The following is a 23051-nucleotide window of genomic DNA, read 5'->3' as shown; positions in this document are numbered from 1 at the left end:
TGTGGGACACAAGATCATTTTCTGAATATTCAGATTTTTGGTTGCTAGCCTGCCTATTCAGAAAATTCTATCCATAGCAATGCGGTAGCCAGCTGCAGGGTGTGGATGAACGGCTTAGCGTGGACCCCAAGCTTTGCTCTGTATGTGTGTGTGTGTATGTGTGTGTGTGTGTGTGTGTGTGTATATATATAGTTAATCAAGCCCCTTTTTGATATATTTACATATGAAATATATTTACATATGAAAAAGACAGTGATTAATCATGTTTAACCATTCAAAATGTGAATTCAGCCATCAGTCAAGATGAAGTCACATGTCTAACATGGCTGGGCCTATTTGGTGTTGTTGGTGCACTCTAAGTGAAAGCCAAAAGTTAAAAATAGGTACGCCATGCCTACATCTTGTACCACCTTTGGCTGTGGCCCAAATGCCAAATCCACTGGTGTGCACAGCTCATGCCTGAACATCAATGTAGCCAGTGTGCACTGAGTGCTCTCCTACACCGCTGCTCGGTATGCCTAAGGTGGTGTGGGATCTCACAATGCCCAGTCACTTGCAGGTCTTGTCAAACACCTGTGCCTTCAGCCCCTTCATCCTGTTCATGTGCGCCTCCATTTTATCTTTATAGGAGCACACCATTGTTTTTCTTGTGAAATTCCCAATAAGTTTGATGTGTCACATAACCCTCTTCCTATTGAAAAAACAAAAGTTGGATCCAAAATGGCCGACTTCAAAATGGCCACCATGATCACCACCTTGAAAAGTTTTCCCCCTCACATATACTAATGTGCCACAAACAGGAAGTTAATATCACCAACCATTCCCATTTTATTAAGGTGTATCCATATAAATGGCCCACCCTGTACATGGGGAGCTCTGGGCCGCTGCATGTGTCTGCGCTGCCATCTTGCCGAAGGGCTTAGGTAGAGCTTCTGAGTGAAAGGGTGGCCTACACTCAAACACCCTGGACGGAATTACTGCATGACCTGGCGTGAGCTTCTTGCAGTCAAACAAATCTGTTGCCACTTTCACCTATACCGCTTTCACAACTCTTAGAGACAGTTAGAGCACTGGCTGGAGGCCCTCTAGGGGTACGACTTCAAGATCCTGCACTGGCCAGGCAGGATCCATGGCACTGAGGTATGATGTAAACCAGGTAAGACCAGTACCAGTAATACCAATATCTGAAAGACGGGAGAGAAGGATTTTATGATTGACAGAGTCAAATACAGAGCTTAGGTCAAGGAGGAGGAAAATGCTGGCCTTACCGGAGTCTGCAGTCATCATTTATCACCTGAAGTAAAGCGGTTTCTGTACTGTGTAGGGTTCTGAAGTCTGACTGAAATGATTCATACTAATTTCAGGAGTTTACGTGATCAATAAGTTGTTTAGCAACAACCTTTTCTAATACCTTAGCCAGGAAGGGAAGATTAGAGATCGGTCTGTAAAACATTAGTTCAGATTGGTCTTAACCAGGCTTTTTGAGAACAGTTGTAATAGTGGCAATTTTCAATTCAGGCGGGACAATACAAGTAGCAAGACTACAGTTCACTAAATGGGAAATGGGTACCGAAACAATGTTATCCAGCTATACTGAAAATCCAGCTTTGTGATACAGGCCCAAAGTCACACAGTCTTAACCTGCTCCATTGGGAATAATATTGTCAGGCCTTTACGTTTTCACTTTACTTAAGCGCTTCTATGGGTTCATCATTTATTTTACCATTAAATACAAACAAGGCCAGAGGGACCCATACTTCTTCTCCAGGAAGAAGAATCCAGTGGTTTTTAGGGACGAAGATGGCTGAATAATACCCAGCACTAGAGCACTACGGACATATTCAGCCATCGCCTTCCTCTCAGGGACGGACAGAGGATAAAGATGGACTCTAGGGGGTGAGATGCCAGGCAAGAAATCAATTTCACAATTAGAGGGTTGATGTGGAGGCAGGAAAAAGGCCCGGGAATGACTGAATACCTCTTCCGGGTCTAGATAGACCGCGGGGACCAAAGACAGGTCCAAACTGTCCTCCTTCTCCTTCGGGGACCATGGAAGGGAGAACTGTACAGAGACACTGGGAATGGCAAAAAGGAGTCCAGCCTAAAATAACTCCATACTAGGTGGGGATTATTTTGACAAGCCAGGGTGACCTCACAGTAAAGGCGCTTGAGGTGAGTCAATAACATACAAAGGACACCTCACCCACATGATTACCCCTGATGGCGAGACTCACCGGGATAGTAGCCCCAGTGATGGTGGCCATCCGATGCCCATTGAAAGCATGGGCCACTAGCTGCATCTATACAGAAGTAGTCGGCAGCCCCCATTGGTGGACAAGTGGACAAGTCACTAAAACTGTCATCTGCCCCTGAGTCGATAAGGGCTGCTAGGGGAAGCCGGATATCACCATCAACAACACTGGTAAAAAAGTCTATCGTGTCAGCAAGGAAAAATGGCCCTCCTCCTTACTGGTGGGTGTATCCTTTTATTGGACAGTTTACAATATAATGCTCCACCTGCCAATAGTACAGACATGCGTTGGAGGACTGTCGCTGTTGCCATTCATTGAGAGATAAACAGGTCTGGTCCACCTGCATTGGTTTAGTGGGAGGCATCAAAGAGTTAATCCCAGCCGAGTCAGCGGCACCCGGGACCTCAGTCCCGCTGTGACATTTCTTGTCATTGTCAACCCAGATAGTGAGGTTTACCAGATCTTCAAAAGTACTTGGCTGCTTGCAGGTAGATAATTCATCTTTGATGTCCTTGGACAATCCATTGTAAAAGGCATGGAACTGAGCCTGCCGATCCCAACTAGTAGAGAGTGCTAGGGTTAGAAACACTATGGCAAAATCAGACACCAATCGGTTGCCCTGATGGAACTGAAGCAACTTGTGTGCTGCCTCTCTGCCATGCGTGGAACGGTCAAACACTTGCTTCATTTCTGCGGTAAAACTGGAGAGGTTAACACAAAAAGACGCCCCAACCTCCCACGCAGCAGTAACCCATTCTTGGGTGGGACTAGTCAATAAGTCAATAATAACCCTAGAGCAACCTGATGGAAACGTGGGTGGCTGCAAGCCGAAAATTAGTGAACATTTGGATAAAAATGTGCGACAGGTTCCCGGATCGCCACTATAATGCAGGGGCGGAGGGAAGTGGGGTTCACTGTGAAAAAGCAGTCTAACGACTGCAACGGATACACTGCACCTGAGCTGCTAACTCCGTTAACCCGGCTTTAAAAGATTCGAAGAACTCACTGACTGCCGTGAATCATAATTGGTGACACCCCAGCAGAGTAGCTTGCTTACCCAGGGCTTAGGTGAGATGCTGATTTTATCTGCGGGGTCCATCCTGATGGTGAGATCTTCTGTCATGGGGGGCACCGTGGAAAATAAAGAGGACACTGTTGCGAATTATGCAGGTGAAAGGTCTTTAATTATAATCTTTATTCCAGGCAGCAGAATCCAAAAACCTAGTCCAAGAACGTGATTGAGGAGTGGGCAGGGGTTGGGTGAATTCGGAATCTGGAGACAAGCAGGAGTTTGGGCGATCGGCATAAGCACTTGGTTAAAAGGCACAAAGTTAAAAAGTAAAAATAGGGTCAAGACACAGGCAGGCAGGATAGTAGATAGGAAAAGAACACAGCTTAAAGAGTGAGGCGTGCAACTAAGCACTTCTACCGGTTCATGAACTAGGTGGGGAAGGAACATCCCTGTTGATGCCAGTCTCCCTTCTTGGGAATCCCCAAGGGCGTGGATGGGAAGCACCGTGTGATGTCATAGGGGATTCCTAGGAGTGGTCTATGACAGGTTGCTACCAGTTCTGATCAACTCAATATTTTGAAGCATTCCTGTAGAGATTTATTTAGAGACTGCTTTCTTTCATAATGCAGTCAAGTAGTGGGGCCATTGAGGGAATAATCGATTTTTGAAGTATCAATGTCAGCCAATCATACATGATCACCACCATTTAAGGTCACTCTTAAGAAGCTCTCCCTTGAGCAATCTCTTAAAAAATTGTTCGGGAAACATACATAGGAAAACAAATACCTTTCGTAAGATATAACTCTAGAGTCTTCATAAGACGCTAAGAGTTACCATTATTGGGAAGCCCAGCCCTGGTCAAAAATCACCGGGCTCGTCATTCATTAACCGTCTCACAGAGCATTATGTCAGTGTGGGATATTAGCCGTGTGTGTACCAATCTGGTTTTAAAACGCAACACAGCACTTCACAACACAGAGTCTTCTCTCCTCAAAGTCACTAATAGCCTATTATTGTCTGTGGACTCTGATTCTGAAATGGTGCAGAATTAATTCTGCTAGAACAGAATGTAACCGTTTAACCAAGCAGACCATTGTATTCTTTTGGACCATTTGGAACATTGCGTGGACATTCAGGGCTCTGCATTAAATTGATTTGTCTTCTATCTTTAAGATAGAACCTTCTCAATGAATATAGGCACATTTTCCTTCTTTACTGCAAGCATTTCCTGTGATGTGCCGCAAGGCTCTGTTTTAGGTCCCCTTCTCTTTTCCTTGTATATGCTCCACTTGGGAAATATTCTACAAACCCACGATATCTGTTACCATTTTTATGCTGATGATACACAGCTTTATCTGCCCCTGAAACCTGACAAAGCCTGCTCCCAAACTGAACTTTTTAGTGGCCTTGATGATATCAAGATTTGGATGGCAAACAACTTTCTACAACAAAATAATGATAAAACTGAAATTATTTTATTTGGTCCACCTAATTCAACTGGATCAATAGAAGGAATGCTAGACCCTCTGTGATGCCCGGCCCGTCCGTTCCTCGTGTGTGCCACGCCCCCTAATTACCCACGTGTGATTTCCTGATCGTGCCCAGTCGTGTCTTGTTTTCTGCCTTGTTCCGTGTATTCAAGTCCCTGTTTTGCATTAACCCCTTGTCTGTCATTGAAAGTGTTGCGTGATACCTGTACCTTGTTTCCTGTCCTGATCGCTCCATTAAACCCTGTTCGTTCCGCATCTTGCCTGCAACTTGCTTTTACTGCTCTTCGAGCCACCCCAACCACGCTCGCTCAGCGCACCCGTCCTTCCGAGCGTGACACCCTCTTTGTCATTTTTGATTAATCTTTAAACATTGATTTACCAAATTGGTTACTAATTGATTTTAAGGTTTTATTATTTGCTTACAAAGCATTACACAGTCAGGCCCCAGAATACATTGCAGATCTCCTATGTCCCTATTCCATTTCAAGGGCTCTGTCATCATCTGATCAAATGCTGTTGCCTGTCCCTTGGTCACGCCTAAAGGGAAAAGCGTGATCAGGCTGTCTCATGCGCTGCACCTTGCTATGGAATAGTCTTCCACTCGCCATCAGATCTGCCCCGTCTGCTGACATTTCTAAATATCCATATTCGTTAGCTTTTAAGTAGGCCTGAGCACGATTGGTTTTAATCGTGGTTGTAATTTTAATTTGTTATTTATTTCATTTATTTTATTTATCTAGGAGTATTTATTGTGTTTCATTACAGTTCCATTACAAGTTTATACTTTGGTCAACTTTTGCCGTTTTAAATGTGCTTTATAAATAAACTAACTTGACTTGACTTGTATTTATCTCTTGTGATGGCCAAATGAATCCTGAAACTTCTAAGCTTCCCAGCCAATTCTGTTGAAAAGTTCTTCATTTCCTGAGGCTTTCGAAGCTCACTAGAGTCACCTGCTGGTCAGAAGGGCTTAGAACAGGACATGGAACAACGCATAGGTTAGTGCACATCAATTCCTCAAACCAGTGTTATTGCAGCTGATAGTTTTTTGACAATTCATTATTTTTGTGCCATTTGAAATCTTCAATCTGTTTAGTTTGTGTTTAGTTCTATTGAGGTGGACTTATTCTCTTTAGTTTAGTTGGTTTTCTTAACCGGGTGAAGTAAAGACTTTTTTTGTTTTAAATCAAACTACTTAGAGTTTCATAATACAATCATAATATTTTAGTGGTGAGTCAGGACTCCAAATGTCTTGTCTTCAGTTAGGAAAATAGGTAAAGAATCTGATGATGATGCTATTAAGCCTACTACTTGTATGTCAATTAGTGCTACTGAATAGTATGCAGCAATGTGCTTGAAAGGAAAGATATATGAATGTTTGATACTTAAACTTCTGTGATGAGGTCAAAGGTAAAAATAGCAATTTTGCATCATGCATTTGTCATATAAATGGCGCAAATATTTTACATTTGTAATGCAGCCCCTCCGCATTGAGGAATCAAACCTCAGTCTCTCAAATGATGGGCGAAGATACGAACTATATGAACTTGGACCATCATATTATCATACAGCTGTATTAATGAGGGCTACTATAACCAGTTACATTTCACCTTATTAAGTGATACCGTGGTGAATTGTTGCCATATGAATTAATATCTTCCTTTTGAGCCTGGCTCCACCGCAGAATATGAAAGCTAAGCAATTGCTCAGCACAAGCTCAACAACCTTTTTATTGGTGATATTAGCAAGTACTATACTTGTGGAAACTATGGAGGCCAGTTTCTGCCACCCATTTATCTCAGAACTGACTTTTTATTTCAGAACTTTGACTTTTTATCTCAAAATTCTAACTTATTAAGTTGGAATTCTGACTTTTTACTGTTTTTTTGCTTCTCATACCATCCAGAGTCAGAGATAAAAAAGATAAATGTGTTTTTTTTTCTCCTCTGGGTGGCAGAAACGGGCTTCCATAGGAAACAAAACATTCCAGGAGTGAGAATATTTATTATCAACAAAGTTGCTTATGGGTCAGTCCATGAGAAAAGTGCCCATTTATGTCTTTAGTATTTGATAACATATTTTGTCAACTATTTTGTGAATAACTACCAAGCATAAATGACCTCATTCAAAGCTTATCATTAAGTTTGTATATAACAATTGTTAATTTAAACAATTTAGGTTTTTTTTAATGCATATCGGAAAACAACAAAATTTCGTATTTCTGTATAGCCTGTCATAGAGATCTAATGTCAAATATTATTGAATAAAAGTTTTATTAACATCAAACATTTGCAAAATGCAGATGCATATTGTGGCTCTGGTATCAGGCATCTGGCTCACAGGACAGATGAATGAAATACCTGGAATCAAAGTGCGGGAAAAGACAAAATGCGTTCACTGCACGCACGGCATTAGTCCTCACGAAAGCACATTGCCCACTGTGCTGGCTGCCCCAAATACACACACACTACACATGATGGGTGCACACACCACTAATTTCAACAGTTAGCATGAACACTACATATGACATTAATGTGGTGCACAATAATGATACAATGCATGATAAATACCCAGAGCCATTTACGCTTTTTATTTAACTCAATTAGAATAATTGACAATTTTAAATACTTCTTAGGCACAGCTATCAATAGCGTGTCTGTCTGTGGGGGCAATGTCGAACTTGTCGAGATATTCACTTACCTCGGCAGTGACATTCATGTCTCTGGTGTCTCTTCCTATGAAGTCAGCAGACGGATTGGAAGAGCATGGGGGGTCATGAGGTCACTGGAAAGGGGCGTTTAGCATTCCCAATATCTTTGCAAGAAGACGAAGGTCTAAGTCTTTAAACTCCTGGTGTTCCCTGTCCTGCTGTATGGCTGTGAGACAGGGACGCTATCCCTGATGAAGACTGGACTCCTTTGGTACTGTGTCTCTTCGGAGAATCCTCGGGTACTGCCGGTCAAATGAGCGTTTGCTAGAGGAGTCCCCTGCACTTTCTTGGAACTCACGTGTTGGTCTCCTGCCAGGACCGAAAGGGCTCCCCAGTCCGAGTGTGAAGGTGGGTGATGATGGCATGTCCGAGTGTGAATACCTTTGCATTTCATTGATTATTGGGATTGATTATCACCGCTGGTGAGAATAATTCGCATTTCATATGTATTATTTGCTTCTTTTCTATATATATATATACTCTTACAGGGAGCCGAGCAGTAGCTGGAGGCGGTGCTATGGCAGGCGCCTCGGGCAGAGCAGGAGGTGGGGTTGTGGCAGGTGCCGAGGCGACTCTGGGCCAGCAGGGGGGCGCCGCAGGAACCGGCGACTCTGGGCCAGCAGGGGGCGCCGCAGGAACCACCGACTCTGGGCCAGCAGGGGGCGCTGTGGAGGCCGGAGCCTTGCTGGGTGGCGCGGCAGCCACCGGGACAGGCAGATCAGGCATGGGCAGGACAGACAGATCAGGTGCCTAGGAGGTCAGGGACATCTATGACAGCCGCTATGGTTGGCGCCGTTAGAGTGGGCGTTGCCCCTTTAAAAGCCCACAGGACCGCATACCACACAGCCCTGGCCCCTCTTTTAGCCAGCCGTGCCTCCCAGTAATGGCATGCTGCTAGAGGCGGTAGCTCTGCGATGGTGATGGGCGTTTAATACTTGTAGGGGCTGTGCGGAGGTGATGTCCAGGGTGATCGGGGATTCTGGGGAGAGAGCGGCGACTCCCAGAAAGATCGTCGGTGCTTCCTTTGGATTCTCCTTTTGCTTCCTCCTCTTCTTCCTCTGGCTCGCGGTTGTCGGTGGAGGTTTCACCGCTTCCGAGAGGATGGACAGCGGGTTCAAAACCTCTGCTGTGTGCGGCACAACCAGCTGAAACCTCTCCATCATGCACTGCACCAGCAGCCAGAGGTTTGCATGCACCTCTGCCATGCAGTGCATGTTCTTGGACGGGGACATCTCTGTCAGGAGGTCGCCGCTCTGACTGGCCAAGTCCAGCGCTACCGGGTCCTCCTGGACCTCGGGCTGGTTCAGCCAGTATATCACCTCGTGCAACAGGCCGAGAATGCTTGTTCTGGGAGATCTGTCATTCTGTAAGGAAGCAGGATACGGGGCAGACGGCGACGAACTTACATCAATGACAGATCTGGGGAAAATGGACTCCGACGCAGACTAAATACACAGAACACAGAGTCACGTAAGCGATTTTCTCTGCTTTTTCTCATAACTGCAGAACTCAGAAGCATCGACACACTGTTGCCCTGCCTCATCATTTCTCACAGGTTAGTAATGTGCAAAACACCTATGAAACAGGACAAAGACATGACAAGACACTAGTTAACTATTTTGCTGAAGCAGTTTTAATTCAGAATGTGGACCCGTTCTTAATTAAGTTCTCCTACCTGCAGCATGTACATAAAGATTTTGGGCCTCATGAAAGCATATCATATTGGACCCCCCAGTCCAGACCAATCCAGTTATTTTCCAATTTTTTTGGAGCCCCTGTCACTCAGGGGCCCTTGGAATTGTCCTAACTCCCCCCCCCCCCCCCATACGGCGCCCATGGTTGTATGACTAGCTCAGTACACAAGATTTTGCCCACCAGTAAAACTGTTGCAAAACTATTTATACCATGTGAGTTTATATAGAAACAGTCAGTGTTTGCTGTTAATGAAAACTTGAAATTCCAACTGTCAGAGTTCGCTGGTAAAAGCGGGTAAGGCGAACGGGCAGACAAGCGGGCAGGAAGCAGGCAAGGAGGCAAAAGTCGGGGAAAACGGGGATTTAATCGGGAAACCAGGGTAACGGAGACCAGGAAACGTCAGACAATGACTAACATCAATGACGGACGAAAACCAAGGCAAGACATGGACTGAAATAGACAGGACTGGGCGAAAATAATCAGACACCGCTGGGCAAGGAAGCACACATGGATAATCAGGGGGTGTGGCACACATGAGGATCGGACGAGCCGGGCATGACACCAACAGTGTAGAATTGTTATTAATTCTGAGCATTCCTTGCAGTACACTATTGAATTAATACTGATAAACAGTGTGAGAGTTTTGCCTGTAAAATCAGACAGTCTGTGTCCGGTACCAATGGCAGAAGTTCATAAATGTATTCAAAACAATAATTGGTAAATTATACCATAGTATTTGTACGATTTATGACGTTATTTATTTGTATTTATGGCATAGAAAAGACCATAGTAAGGAAATGTGAATATATATGTTATGCAGTGTGATCCAGATGTTATGTATTTGTACACATACGAACATACCCATACATACTTGCGAACAGGGTATTATCCTTATGTTAAAAGACAATGAATATGTTACATAGAACAAACCTGCTCCGAGCAGGTTTGAGGATTTTGGATGAGCCAAATGCTTGAGGGACGCATATACTTAGCATGTGAGCGGAGTGGAGCGGTGAGAATTTCCGCTCCTCGCTCACGAGGCTATTGGCTCCACCTGCTCCTCCGTTCTAATTTGCACTAAGCCGCTCTGCTCAACACGGGCGGGGCGGAGCACCAGCTGTCAATCACCACATGATCGGCCAGATACTTAACTACACTCCACCTGACAGACAGTGCGAAGTATTGTTGCTGTTCTAGTAATGCGCCATACCAAGTAATCTTTCTGTGTATTGTCTTCCCGGTTCATCTTGCCTGCTGTGTCCTGCCTGATTGCCCGTCTGCCTTCCCTGCTTGCCCCACCTGTTGGACCTGCGTGTATACCCTGTTGTCCTTCCCTGCCTTTCCTGCTCCCTCGTCGGCTCTCCTCCTCTCTCCCCGGATTCCCATCTTGTCCACCTGTTCCGGACTGATCATCACGGTTCTCAGCTCTCGCCTGACCCTCGACCACAATTTAGCACCCTTTGGTATCTATACTACCTGATGACAGAAATAAAGGAATTTACCTCTGCATTTTGGGGTCTGGCTCCTCCCTGTTTGGCTGTGGTGACAGAATACTTCACCGCGACAAGATGGACCCCGCGGAGAACCAACACCTTCAACAACAGGGGGATAACCTTACCTCCCTGGTGTCGCAACTCCTCAAGCAAAAGGCAAGTCAGTCTCAGCTTCCTATGTCTCCGGCCCGCTCAGCTCTCCTGGTTCTTGTTGCATTGCCCGACAAGTATGATGGTAATTCTGACCAATGTAAAGCTTTCCTGATGCAATGTGGACTCTATATAGAGAAACACCCTGAGCGATTCCAGGAGGAACCTGCACGCATCAGGTTTGGTATCTCGCTGCTGACCGGGCGAGCCCGCGATTGGGCGACAGCCTTATAGACATGTCCCTAGCCCAAGAGCTGGATATTCCACTCCACCCTCTCAGCCAATCCATAGCTGTCCTAGGGATCAATGGAAAACCTGTTCCTAAAGGCCGAATTACTTACCATTCTGGGCCTGTGTCCCTCCTGGTTCGGGTTTTACACTCAGAGGTGCTAACCTTTCTGATCCTCCCCAGCTCACAAGATCCTATTATCCTGGGGCTCCCCTGGCTCTGGGATCACGACCCCCATATTAGCTGGGCTACAGGAGAACTCATATCCTGGTCTCCCAGGTGTCTTTCTAGGTGCTGCTCCATCTCCTGTCGGACCTCACAAGTGGAGAGCCCCCAACCAGAGGACCTCTCCACCATCCCTGATGCCTACTGAGACTATCGTGATGTCTTCAGCAAGACCCTGGCCTTCTGACTACCCCCTCACAGAGACTGCGACTGTTCCATCGACCTTATTGAAGGTGCCCCCTTTCCGAAAGGTTGATTGTACCCCCTATCCCAGGCTGAAGAAGCCGCCCTGGAGAAGTATATTCAGGACTCCCTAGCGCAAGGTATCATCCGCCCTTCTACCTCACCAATTACAGCTGGTTTCTTCTTCATTAAGAAGAAGGATGGAGGATGGAGGGTTACGTCCCTGTATAGATTATAGATCGCTTGATGCGGTCACCATAAAACGAAGAGAACCACTCCCACTCATTCCTTCCACCCTAGAAAATCTGTGAAGAGCAACCATCTTTACCAAGTTGGACCTTCGTAGCACCTACAACCTCGTCCACATCCGAGAGGGAGATGAGTGGAAGATATCCTTCATCACACATACTGGTTAATACGAGTATCTTGTAATGCTGTATGGGTTAGCCCCTCTGTCTCCCAGGCGTTCATGTACACGGTCTTCCAAGGCATGATTAACAGGTTTGTGGTGGTCTACATCCAACATCTTGATCTACTCTCCCTCTCTCCCCCAACATCTTGATCACATTCGCCAGGTTCTCCAGCGCCTACGGGAGTATCAGCTATTCGTCAAAGGGGAGAAATGTGAGTTCTACCAATCCCAGATCCAGTTTCCAGGTTATGTCCTCTGACCAGGTGCAGTGTCTATGGAGGAGCGCAAGGTCACCGCGATCCAAGAGTGGTTGCCTCCCCAGACGGTGAAGGAGCTCCAACGGTTCCTAGGGTTCGCCAACTTCTATCAGAGATTCATCCGAAAGTTTTGCCTGATCGCAGCACCGCAGACATCGCTCACCCGCAACCATCAAAGCCAATTTAGGTGGACCCCTGAAGCTGACCTAGCCTTCCGTAAACTGAAAGAGGCCTTCTGCTCCGACCCCATCCTTCAACAGCCCGTTCGAGGTGGAGATGGATGCGTTTGAGGCGAGAGTAGGAGGTATCCTATTACAATGCGACCCGGTAACCGGCCGTTGTCACCCCTATACCTATTTTTCAAAAAACTCTCCCCAGCAGAACAGAACTATGATGTTGGCGATCAGGAGCTCCTGGCCATGAAGTTGGAAAGAGTGGCATCACTGGCTAGAGGGAGCCAAACACCCCTTTCAGGTCTTTACTGACCACCGAAACCTGCAATACCTTCAGACAGACAGCTAAACGCCTGAACCCTCAACAAGCATGTTAGTCTATGTTTTTCTCTTGCTTTCATTTCATGGTAACCTACCTCCCTCGGTTCCAAGAATGGAAAGACCGATGCCCTCTAGCTCTTGCCAGCACGATCCTTCCACATCCGACAACTCAGGTGCGCTCATTCTTTCCCCATCCTGTTTCACCGCCACCATCTCCTAGTTCCTCGATGAAACTCTCCTGAATAATCGGTCACCGCCTCCCATGGGAGGTCCACTGGGCCGATTATACGTACCCCCGGTACATTAACCCACTCTGCTCTAATGGATCCATACATCTTGCAGTTCTGGCCACCCAGGGACCTCCACAACCCTATGACTGGTGGCGCGACGCTACTGGTGGCTACGATGGCAGAAAGATATGGAGCAGGATGTTGCCTCCTGCCTAGAATGCATCCAGATAAAGGCCTATCATTAAGCTCCTGTGGGTCTTTTACATCTGATCCTGACTTGTCCGTGGTCCCACCTGGCCATGGATTTCATAACACATCTGCCATGTTCTAAAGGTAACACCGTCATCCTCACTGTCGTGGACCACTTTTCCAAAATGTGTCCGTTAATAGCTCTCCCCAAGCTCCCGACATCAATGGATTTGGCCGACCTTCTCCTTACCTGGGTGTCCTGGTACTATGGCCTCCCGGAGGAGATCATGTCTGACCGAGGACCTCAATTTGCATCCCAGGTTTTCCGTGCCTTCTGTGGTAAATATCGCTCTCAGACTGACCTCAGCATACCACCCACAATCCAATGGTTTGGCGGAACGGACAAATTAAGAGGTCTCCAAAGCCCTCTGACTCCTGTACTGTGGTCAACCGGGGGACTGGGCTACTCACCTCCTCTGGGCGGAATACACCATCAACACTTGGGTGAGTCCAGTAACGGACCTCTGCATTCCAGCGTGTGCAAGGGTACCAACCTCACCTTTTCCCCTGAGACCCCCCCCCCCCCCCCCGGAAACGTCCCACGGATTGAGGGTTGGTTTCAGGACGTCCAGAGAGTCTGGCGCCTGGCTCGCTGGGCCCTTCTTACGCACTCAACTCGTGTCAAAACCCAAGCAGATCGGCGCCAGCAGGCAGGTCCCACTTACAGGGTAGGGCAGAGAGTCTGGTTTTCCATTCAGAACATAAGGCTACTCTCGTGCCGTAAGCTCTCCCCTCGGTACATTGGGCTTTTCTGCATCCTTCACAGAATCAAGTCTTCTTCTTACCGCCTACAGTTCCCCAGCCTGTACCTACCTTCCATGTTTCCTCCTTGAAACCTGTCCGTTACAGCTCCTCTCTCGACGACGCTGTCCGATGGTTCTCCTGCATACACGGTTTGTGCCCTTCTCGACTCCCGGTGTCAGGCCGGGTGCCTGCAATACCTGGTCAATTGGGAGGGATTCGGGCCGGAGGAACGGTCTTGGGTGCCCGCTTCGGACGTCCTCGACCCCTCTCTCGTCTTGGACTTTCATGCTGCTCACCCCCCAAGCCGGCGCCGTGACCGCAAGGCTGTCCTCGCCGCCTTTGGCTTCCAGGAGGCGGCCGTTAAGGGGGGGGCACTGTCACGCCCATGCGGGCGAAGCAGAGCACTAGCTGTCGATCACCACATGATCGGCTGTCTACTTCACCACACTCCACCTGGCAGGCAGTGCGAAATATTGTTGCTGTTCTAGTAATGCGCCATTCCCAGTAATCTTTCTGTGTATTGTGTTCCCGGTTCGTCTTGCCTGCTGTCTGTCTGAAACCCTGGCTCAGTGGCACTCAAAAGTCAATGTCATTTGCTGTCCCTATATGACGAGAACAGAAAGACCATGTGATGGACTGTTACTTCTGTTTGACTAATGTGTCTGGTTTCTCTGCAAAAACAAGTAGTCATTTGAATACCCTAATCTGCCATCAGCGATGAGACCCGTGCCACATGACCACAGTCTTCCAATTCCGAAACCACTAGAGGAATGTACCTTAGATGAGCCAGATGAAACTGCAATGCAGGGAACTGGCAGGGACATTGATCCGGATTTTGAACCGTGCTCATCCAGTGATCCACATCTCATAACACAGTCAGAATTAAACAATCTGGTCAGAGATTTGGTTCTGTCAAAAACAAAAGCCAAATTGTTGAGTTCGAGACTGTTGGAATGGCGTTTGATATCACCAGGTATGAATATTTGTGCTGACTACCATTTAACACAGCAACGTGATGTACCTGACATTGAATGCAAATGAAAATCAAGAGCAAAACACTTATAATTATGTTGAATTTAATAGCGTATGAGAAACATAAACGCGAATACGTTTGTCCTGCCCCGATCGTCCAGCCCTCGTGTGTGCCACGCCCCCCCCGATCGATCATGTGCGCTTCCCCAATTGTGCCCAGCTATTTTCCATTAGTCTTATGTCATGTCCTGTATTTAGTCTGCATTCAAGTCTGTTTCCCGAGGTCTGTCATTGATATTGCTAGAGTAAGAGTCTGTATGCCTTTCATGCTTCCCTCATTAAAACCCCTTCCATTTACCCGGGTCCTGTTCCCCGTGCTTGCTTCCCCGCTCTGCACCACGACAGCCGTCATGACAACATTATTGCTGGTAAAGAGTTAACTGTCTATTTCTCAGAGTCCCTATGTGATACAGCAAAAATAATTAAAAGCATAATAATACATTTTTGTCTCCCATCATTTGTCACTGATAATCTTTTATTGTATCCTGTATGACTGATCCTGTTACTATCTCCTGCGAAATTTCCATAATTTGCATGGCCCTCAAACTTTATTAATAATATAAATTGCCAAGCACAGATCCACAAAATTAGAATGTTTGTCTGACATTATACAAGTTATAAGTGTCACGTCCAGCCCTGTCCTGCTTGTTTGCTCCCTGTGTTTCCCTTGGATGTAGCTACTGTACTAATGAGCCGCACCTGGAGCTTGTTAGCCTTACCTCTTGTTCTTGCCCTCTCGCTAACCAGCCACAGCTGCCTTGCGTTTACTCTTTTGTTAGTCATGTATATTAGCTTCTCTTAGGCCTGTGTTCCCTGTTCAGTCGTTGTTCCCTATCTGCGTATCTGCGTGTACTAGCTGGTGTGTTTTTACCACAATGAACTCCCCCGCAAGGGATTATACTTGCTGACAGTCTGCATTTGGGTCGTCCTTCTCCCACTGCAATGTGACACCCAGATCATACACAAGTCAGACACACAAAAATCCACACACTATATACAATTTCAACCTGTGTTTTATTGTTTCTGTGATAAATTAATGTTGATGTTTTGTCATATCATGAATGGAAATATAAATCTGGTTATGAATCTATTTATATAAATGGACAGATTCATTCTTAATGTAAATATTTTACCTTTCTGTCTTCAACCTAATTTGTATGTACAAAAACAAACTCTGGTTGCTGAAGAAAAGCAATGTCAGTAGTAGTTAGAATCAAAAAGCTAAATAAATATTGAGTTTGTTAGGTATATAATTGGTATAATGCACATTTTTTTTCCATAAACTCCATCTGCAGTGTTTGCCCAGTCTGATCTTCTCAGTCTGGCCTCAGTCCAAAACCACACCTACTGCAGCCTGAGAAGCAGGAAGTTCCTCCCACACAGATAACTGTAAGGGAAAAAGAAACTGAATTCTATCAGTGTTTGTTGTAAAATGGCAGAAGCTAGTGTCACAGTGTATCAGAAGCAATTCACCTGCGCAATCTGTCAGGATCTACTGAAGGATCCAGTGACTACAGCCTGTGGACACAATTACTGTATGAACTGCATTAAGAGCTGCTGGGATCAGGAGGATCATGATGGAGTTTACAGATGCCCCCAGTGCAGACAGACCTTCATACCAAGACCTGTTCTGGCCAGAAACACCATGCTGGCTGAAGTGGTGGAGAAACTGAAGAATACTGGACAACAAGTGACTGCTACTGACCATTATACTAGACCGGGAGATGTGGAGTGTGATTTCTGTACTGGGAGAAAACGCAAAGCTGCCAAGTCCTGCCTGATGTGTCAGGCCTCTTACTGTGAATCTCACCTCCAGCCTCACTATGAGTCTCCAGCTTTTAAGAAGCACAAGTTGACTGATGCCACTGGACGTTTGCAGGACAAGGTCTGTTCCCAGCATGACAAACCCCTGGAGGTCTACTGCTGTACTGACCAGCAGTGTATCTGTAATCTGTGTACAATGTATGAACACAATGGCCATGATACAGTATCAGCTGATGCACAAAGGACAGAGATACAGGTGAGAGTCTTTATTAAAATTATAAAAACGTTTGTGTAAACTATGCTTGAAAAAAATCTTTTTGTTGTGGGTAATGCAGTTATTTTGTTAGTACAGTACCATAAATATTCATGCACAGACGCAAGACTGAATAACTGGCATCCACTTTAAATGCGATTTAAAGTTGGAAAATTAAATAGAAAAACTGAAAAGAGAAACATGCAACAGAAAGTAGCTTGTAGGCGCTAGTCGGGTCCATACGGTAAACAAACACTGCAGCCTGAGAAGCAGGAAGCTCCTCCCACTCTCACACACAGACGACTGCGAGAGAAAACGAAACTGAATCCTATCAGTGTTGTAGTAAACTGGCAGGAACCAGTGTCATAGTGGATGAGAATCAATTCACTAGCGCAACTCCAAATGGCTCATTGATCATGATCATTCATTGTCTTCTGTGCCATTTATATAAAATGTTACAAATTACAAATATAAGCTCTTAATTAACCATGAACCAACTCTTACGTAATGTATTAATTAGCCACAAACTAAGCAAGAAGTTTCTGAGCTCAGTGTTAACATAACCTTTAGTTAACTATCACTTTCTATTGTACATAATCATTATCCACCAACTAGATGTTGGTAACTATGATACTAAATGAACCAATAAATGGGTTTCTGTAAGTAAAAAAAAAGACATGGGAAATGACCACTGCTTATAGTGCTGTGAAAAGGTATTTTTGATTTCTTATTTTTATGCATATTTCTCAGTTACATGTTTCAGATCACTGAAGAAATTGTAATATTAGATGAAGATAACCAGAGTACATACAAAATGCAGTTTTTAAATGATGATATTACTGGGATCATGAGTCAAAAGATCTTTGTCCAATTTATACTACATACAGTCATTAAATCATTAACGAATTTCCATCCATCCATCGCCTAACCGTTAATCCAGGTCAGGGTCTTGGGGAGCGCCTGGAGCCTCTCCAGGGCACATGGCTGGGGTCCATGCTGGACAGGATGATTAAAATACTTTAGAATATGATCTCAGTTAATGAAACAAACTAATTTTGTAAAATTTTTCCCTTTCGGTAGGAAAAAATAGGTGAAACACAGAAGGAATTTCAGCAAAGAATTCAGATGAGACAAAAGGACCTGAAAGTTCTGATAGAGGCTGTGGACTCAATAACAGTGAGTATGAACCTGAGGAGAAGATAACTCGTAAGAGTCATTTCAGTCTTGAATTGAGATTCTTCCACAGATGGGTGACTTGAGTGGTTTATGATAAATTATGCAAGTTAGTTCCCTCCACTCTGCACAGCACTCACAGTACCAGTGTACAGGCCGGCCATGACGTCCAGCAACATTGGGGGGGGGGGGGGGGGGGGATCCTGCGAAGGCTCAGAATGTCCCACAGGGCAAGTCAATCCACTGAGTCAAACGCTTTACGAATATCGACAAAGGCTGCAAAGAACCTCTGCCGATATGTGGCTTGTGTGCAATGAGAACCCTCAGTGTATGGATACAGTTCGTGGTAGGCTTCTTAGGCGTAAAACCAGACTGCTCCGGTCACTGACAGGCAAGCAAGTGATCATGGATCCTGTTAACGACCCTAGCAAGGACCTTACCCGGCACTGAAAACAATGTTATCCCCCTGTAGTTGCCACAATCCAGGTGATCACCTTTCCCTTTATAGATAGGGAGTACAAATCCTGTTTTCCAGTCAGTTGGGATGACATCTGACTCCAAAATGGTAGCAAAAGTTGCCTGCAATGCCAGGATGACAGCCTTAGCACTGGCCTGGAGAAGTTCACCCTGTAGTAGATATCACAGATCCCTGCGGCCTTCCCTACCCCCAGCTGATTCACCACCCATGTAATCTCAGTGAGATTGGGTGATTCACAGTTGATCGGAGGATCAGCTTCAAGAACCATGGACCCAGAGATGTCCAACATCCTAGCTTGTAGTTCAGCTTTAAACAACTGCTCAAAGTAGCCAGGCCAGCGGGTCACAACTGAAGTGTCTTCTCTAAGGACTCTTCCTTCACCTGCCCTGACTGCAAGCCTCCAAGGAACAGATTCAGATGTGCGTAATGCTTCGATTCCTCTGTAAGCAGGATGTGGGTCACTCGACCACAGACCACATCCTTCTCAGTTCTTGGTACAGACTGGAGTTGCCACTAAGTCATATGCTATGACTCCTTTCGATAATATCCAGGGTGCCCTGCGAGATGAAACACCTCCATCTGGGAACAGTGTCAACAGCAAAACAACCCTCTGCAACCTTCAGGGTCATATCATGGAAGGTCTCCCACATCACATTAGAGTCAGCAGTCACACCCAAGTCTGCAAGTTCCTCATACAAACTGTGTACAAATTCATCAGAAACAGGGCGTAGGAACCAGGATCCAGTGACCCGCAGCCTCTGACCTTTCGCAAAGTCAAGGAACATGGAGCCACTTTCACCCCAGTCTCTGGACCCATGGGGACCGACACAATCCTCATAGTCAGCCCTGTCAGTGCCAGTGGTCGCACTGAAGTCACCCATGACTTGGAGGTGTCACCTCATGGGCAACCTTTAACCACCGATTGAAGTTGCAAGTAAAATGTTTCCCTCAACGAAACGTCACTCACCACGGCCAGAGCATAAACTGAGACAACAGAAAAGCCACCCAAAGAATGCCTTAGCCTAACGCACATAATATGCTGACATCAGGAGTGACATCAGACAACAGCTACTCACTGAGTATGGCAGCCATCAGACGATACAGTAGTAGAGGGGATTGTTAATCAGTTTCAGCTGCATTTGTGTTAATGAAATGAACAGCAGGTGCACTAGAGGGACCACAATGCGATGACAACCAAAACAGGAATGGTTTAACAGGTGGAGGCAACTGACATTTTTCCCTCCTCATCTTTTCTGACTGTTTTTTCACTAGTTTTGCATTTGGCTGCGGCCAGTGTCACTGGTGATACCTGGACCCTACAGAGGTTGCACAGGTTGTCCAACTCCAGGATGGCGCATCAATAAGTGCCATTGCCAGAAGGTTTGCTGTGTCTCCCAGCACAGTCTCAAGGGCATGGAGGAGATTCCAGGAGACAGGCAGATACTGAAGGAGAGCTGGACAGGGCCGTAGAAGGTCCTTAACCCATCAATAGGATTGGTATCTGCTCCTTTGTGCAAAGAGGAACAGGATGAGCACTGCCAGAGCCTACAAAATGACCTCCAGCAGGCCACTGGTGTGAATGTCTCTGACCCGGCAATCAGAAACAGACTTCATGAGGGTGGCTTGAGGACCGGATGTCCTGCAATTGGCCCTGTGTTCCCGGCACCGTGGAGCTTGATTGGAATTTACCATAGAAACCCAGAATTGGTTGGTCTGCCACTGGCTCCCTGTGCTTTTCATAGACGAGAGCAGGTTCACCCTCAGCACATGTGACAGGCATTAATAGGTCTGGAGAAATTGTGGAGAATGTTTTGCTGCATGTAACATTGTTCAGAATGACTGGTTTGGTGATTGGTCAGTGATGGTCTAGGAAGGCATATTCATGGAGGGACGCACAGACCTCTACGACAACCTATTGTCAGACCATATGCCTTGTGCAGTGGGTCCTGGGTTCCTTCTGGTGCATGACAATGCACGGCCTCATGTGGCGAGAGCATGTAGGCAGTTCCTGGAGGATGAAGGAACTGATACCATTGACTGGCACCTACGCTCACCTGACCTAAATCCAATAGATCCATATATTGTGTGATAAGTCAATAACATAATTATTGTGATAGGCCTAGTGATGACTGTGATGTATTGGTTGTGTCAAAACCCCACACTGGTAAGGGGTGATATTTTATCAACAGCTGGATGTTAATATGGCCTTGCTAACTTTATTTGACCTTGATATTAACAAATTGTGTTTACATAAGAATGAATGTCTCTAACATTTTAGCCAGTTGCCCTGCTTCTGCCCTCTCATCTGCTGTCTGTGTTACAAGCGCTACTCAGGGCTGATTCATACTTGATGTGAAAGCATGGATACCCCAGTGCATACAACACAATGGCCGACAGGCCGTGGTTCGGAATCTTCGTACTTCTAGCGCCAGTGTACCCCCAAGAGAATCTCGTCTATGAAGTATGGTTTGGATTTTGTAAGAATAAATGAAGTTTTTACTAAAACTAACCATGTACTGTGTACATAAGACAGGGTTATATTTGTTAATGAAAACATTTCCATAAGCTGAAATAAAATAAGATAGGACAATAAATTTCAACTAAACGATAATTATAAATAACACATTTTTTCCCATTCCAATGTCTGAATATTATGAAGAATTAAAAGTTCATTGATCTTTGAAATGGTGGATTTGCATTAATGTGCTATTGTCACCGTACAAGACAGAACTTAGGACAATGGGGCAAAACTAAGGGCAAACAAACAGGGTTTACAGGATTAACAGAAAGGGAAACTTGACAGAACTGAAAACAAACAGGATTAATGCGGATCGAAACATGGGAGGCTAAGGCACACAAACCGGGGAAGCACTTATAAGCAGGATTAACAAGGGATCAATCAGGAGGCAGCGGGAGTGAATCACACGAGGGCTGGAACGAGAGGTTGGACAAACAATTAGCAGGCCTGGCATTCTCTAATATTTAAGGCTGCGGAATTTCTAGTGCTGACTATCTACCCCCCCCCCCCCCCCCCCCAAACTAATACATTAGCGTATTGTAATGTTTGTTACTTATTGTGATGCAATTGCCTGCAGCTGCTTTTTAACAGTGATCAGCCTAACTTCTTGTATGTTCTTGTCAAATTGTTTTTCTTTATCAAGATAAGATTCGGTATTCTGAAAGCTTTTTTCCAAAAAGAGTTGCTGAAAAAAGTGGGAGATTGTCATAAATTCTGGCTAATCTGGTCGTTTATCAACAGAGATCGGCACAGTCAGTTGTGGAAGACAACGAGAGAATCTTCAATGAGATGATCCGCTCCATCCAGAGAAGACGCTCTGAGGTGACACAGATGATCAAAGATGAGGCGAAGGCTGCAGTGAGTCAGGCTGAGAGAGACATGGAGAGACTGAAGCAGGAGATTGATGAACTGAAGAGGAGACACTCTGAGCTGGAGCAGCTTTCACACACAGATGATCACATCCATTTCCTCCAGGTAACAGAAGAGCTACCTTTACAATATGAGAACCAGAAATTTAGAATAGATATGCAAGGTCATATACATTCAGCTTACTTTATCATTTGACAGAAGTAAATATTTCTATTAATTTGATTACAATACATATTGGTGTTGATGAAGCAGTTTACTGTGTGTCTGTAGAGTTGGCAGAGTCTTCCTGTTGTCCCTGAAGTTGGATTTGGACCCAGAATCTCTGTCTATCCACGCTGCTCTTTTGAGAACGTGAGGAAGGTGGTTTCTGAACTGAAGGATCAACTGGAAAATGTTTGCGAAAAGAAGACAGCAGAGTTGCATCGCCCAGGTTAAGAAATAAATACTCTGCATCTTCCAGTCTGTTTATGTTAATATAGACCATGCAGAGAGAGTATGCAGTGCAGTCAGCCTCATGTTTGTGTGACCAAGTCAGTTTCTGTTTCAATAAAATAAAATCTTTGTGCAAACCTTTAAAAGAGATCTACATTTTACAGGCTGCAAAACCCAGATCACACAAATCATGTTTCTTTTAAATTATAGAATCCGAAAATTTGTATTGTGTTTAATGTAGTATGATTTGCAGTTTGTGAAAATGCCTGTTATTGTCCCTCATAATGATAATACCCTACTGCTGGTGTCTCCACAGTGAGTGACGTCCATCTCCCACAAGTAAATTCCTTTTACTCACATCCCTGTTTCTCTCTGTCTCCTTCTAGTTACCAAAGACACCGTCCTACCAGTATTAGTGCCCAGGACCAGAGCAGAATTCTTACACTGTGAGTCTGTTCACACACTCGCTTCTCTCTCCCTGTATGAAGTGGAGTCTGTTTTACTGTGTTTTATTGTGTTTCATTTTCTTCTGTATGTGAAGCTTCTCTTTCTCTCTCCTGCTGCCTCCTGGTCTTTCACATTTATGTCAGGAGCCTTTGAATCTGTTTACAGTGTGACTGCTGATGTTTAATATTATTTTGCTTATCATGTTATTCTCTGAGGCATCCATTTTGTGACTAGAACCATATGAACATAAAAGGATATA

At 45.3% G+C, this 23051-nt stretch overlaps 1 protein-coding gene across 3 annotated transcripts in view; it reads left to right on the top strand.

The window, feature by feature from the left end:
• Window positions 1-16259: 16259 nt before the first annotated feature.
• Window positions 16260-23051, top strand: part of LOC125740057 (tripartite motif-containing protein 16-like) — an 81728-nt gene continuing 74936 nt past the window's right edge. For all 3 annotated transcript variants that reach the window (XR_007397432.1, XR_007397431.1, XM_049010760.1), the window contains exons 1-5: window positions 16260-16877; window positions 17955-18050; window positions 21785-22018; window positions 22184-22343; window positions 22732-22791. Coding sequence is in view for 1 of the 3 variants with exons in the window: in XM_049010760.1 (XP_048866717.1) it covers window positions 16290-16877; window positions 17955-18050; window positions 21785-22018; window positions 22184-22343; window positions 22732-22791 (1138 nt within the window). In the remaining 2 variants the exon portion in view is untranslated. The remainder of the gene's footprint in view (window positions 16878-17954; window positions 18051-21784; window positions 22019-22183; window positions 22344-22731; window positions 22792-23051) is intronic.

This window comes from Brienomyrus brachyistius, chromosome 4, assembly GCF_023856365.1.
Source record: "Brienomyrus brachyistius isolate T26 chromosome 4, BBRACH_0.4, whole genome shotgun sequence".
Taxonomy (NCBI): Eukaryota; Metazoa; Chordata; class Actinopteri; order Osteoglossiformes; family Mormyridae; genus Brienomyrus; species Brienomyrus brachyistius.
Note: the sequence above shows the minus strand (reverse complement) of the source record. Positions and strands in the feature narration are given on the sequence as shown.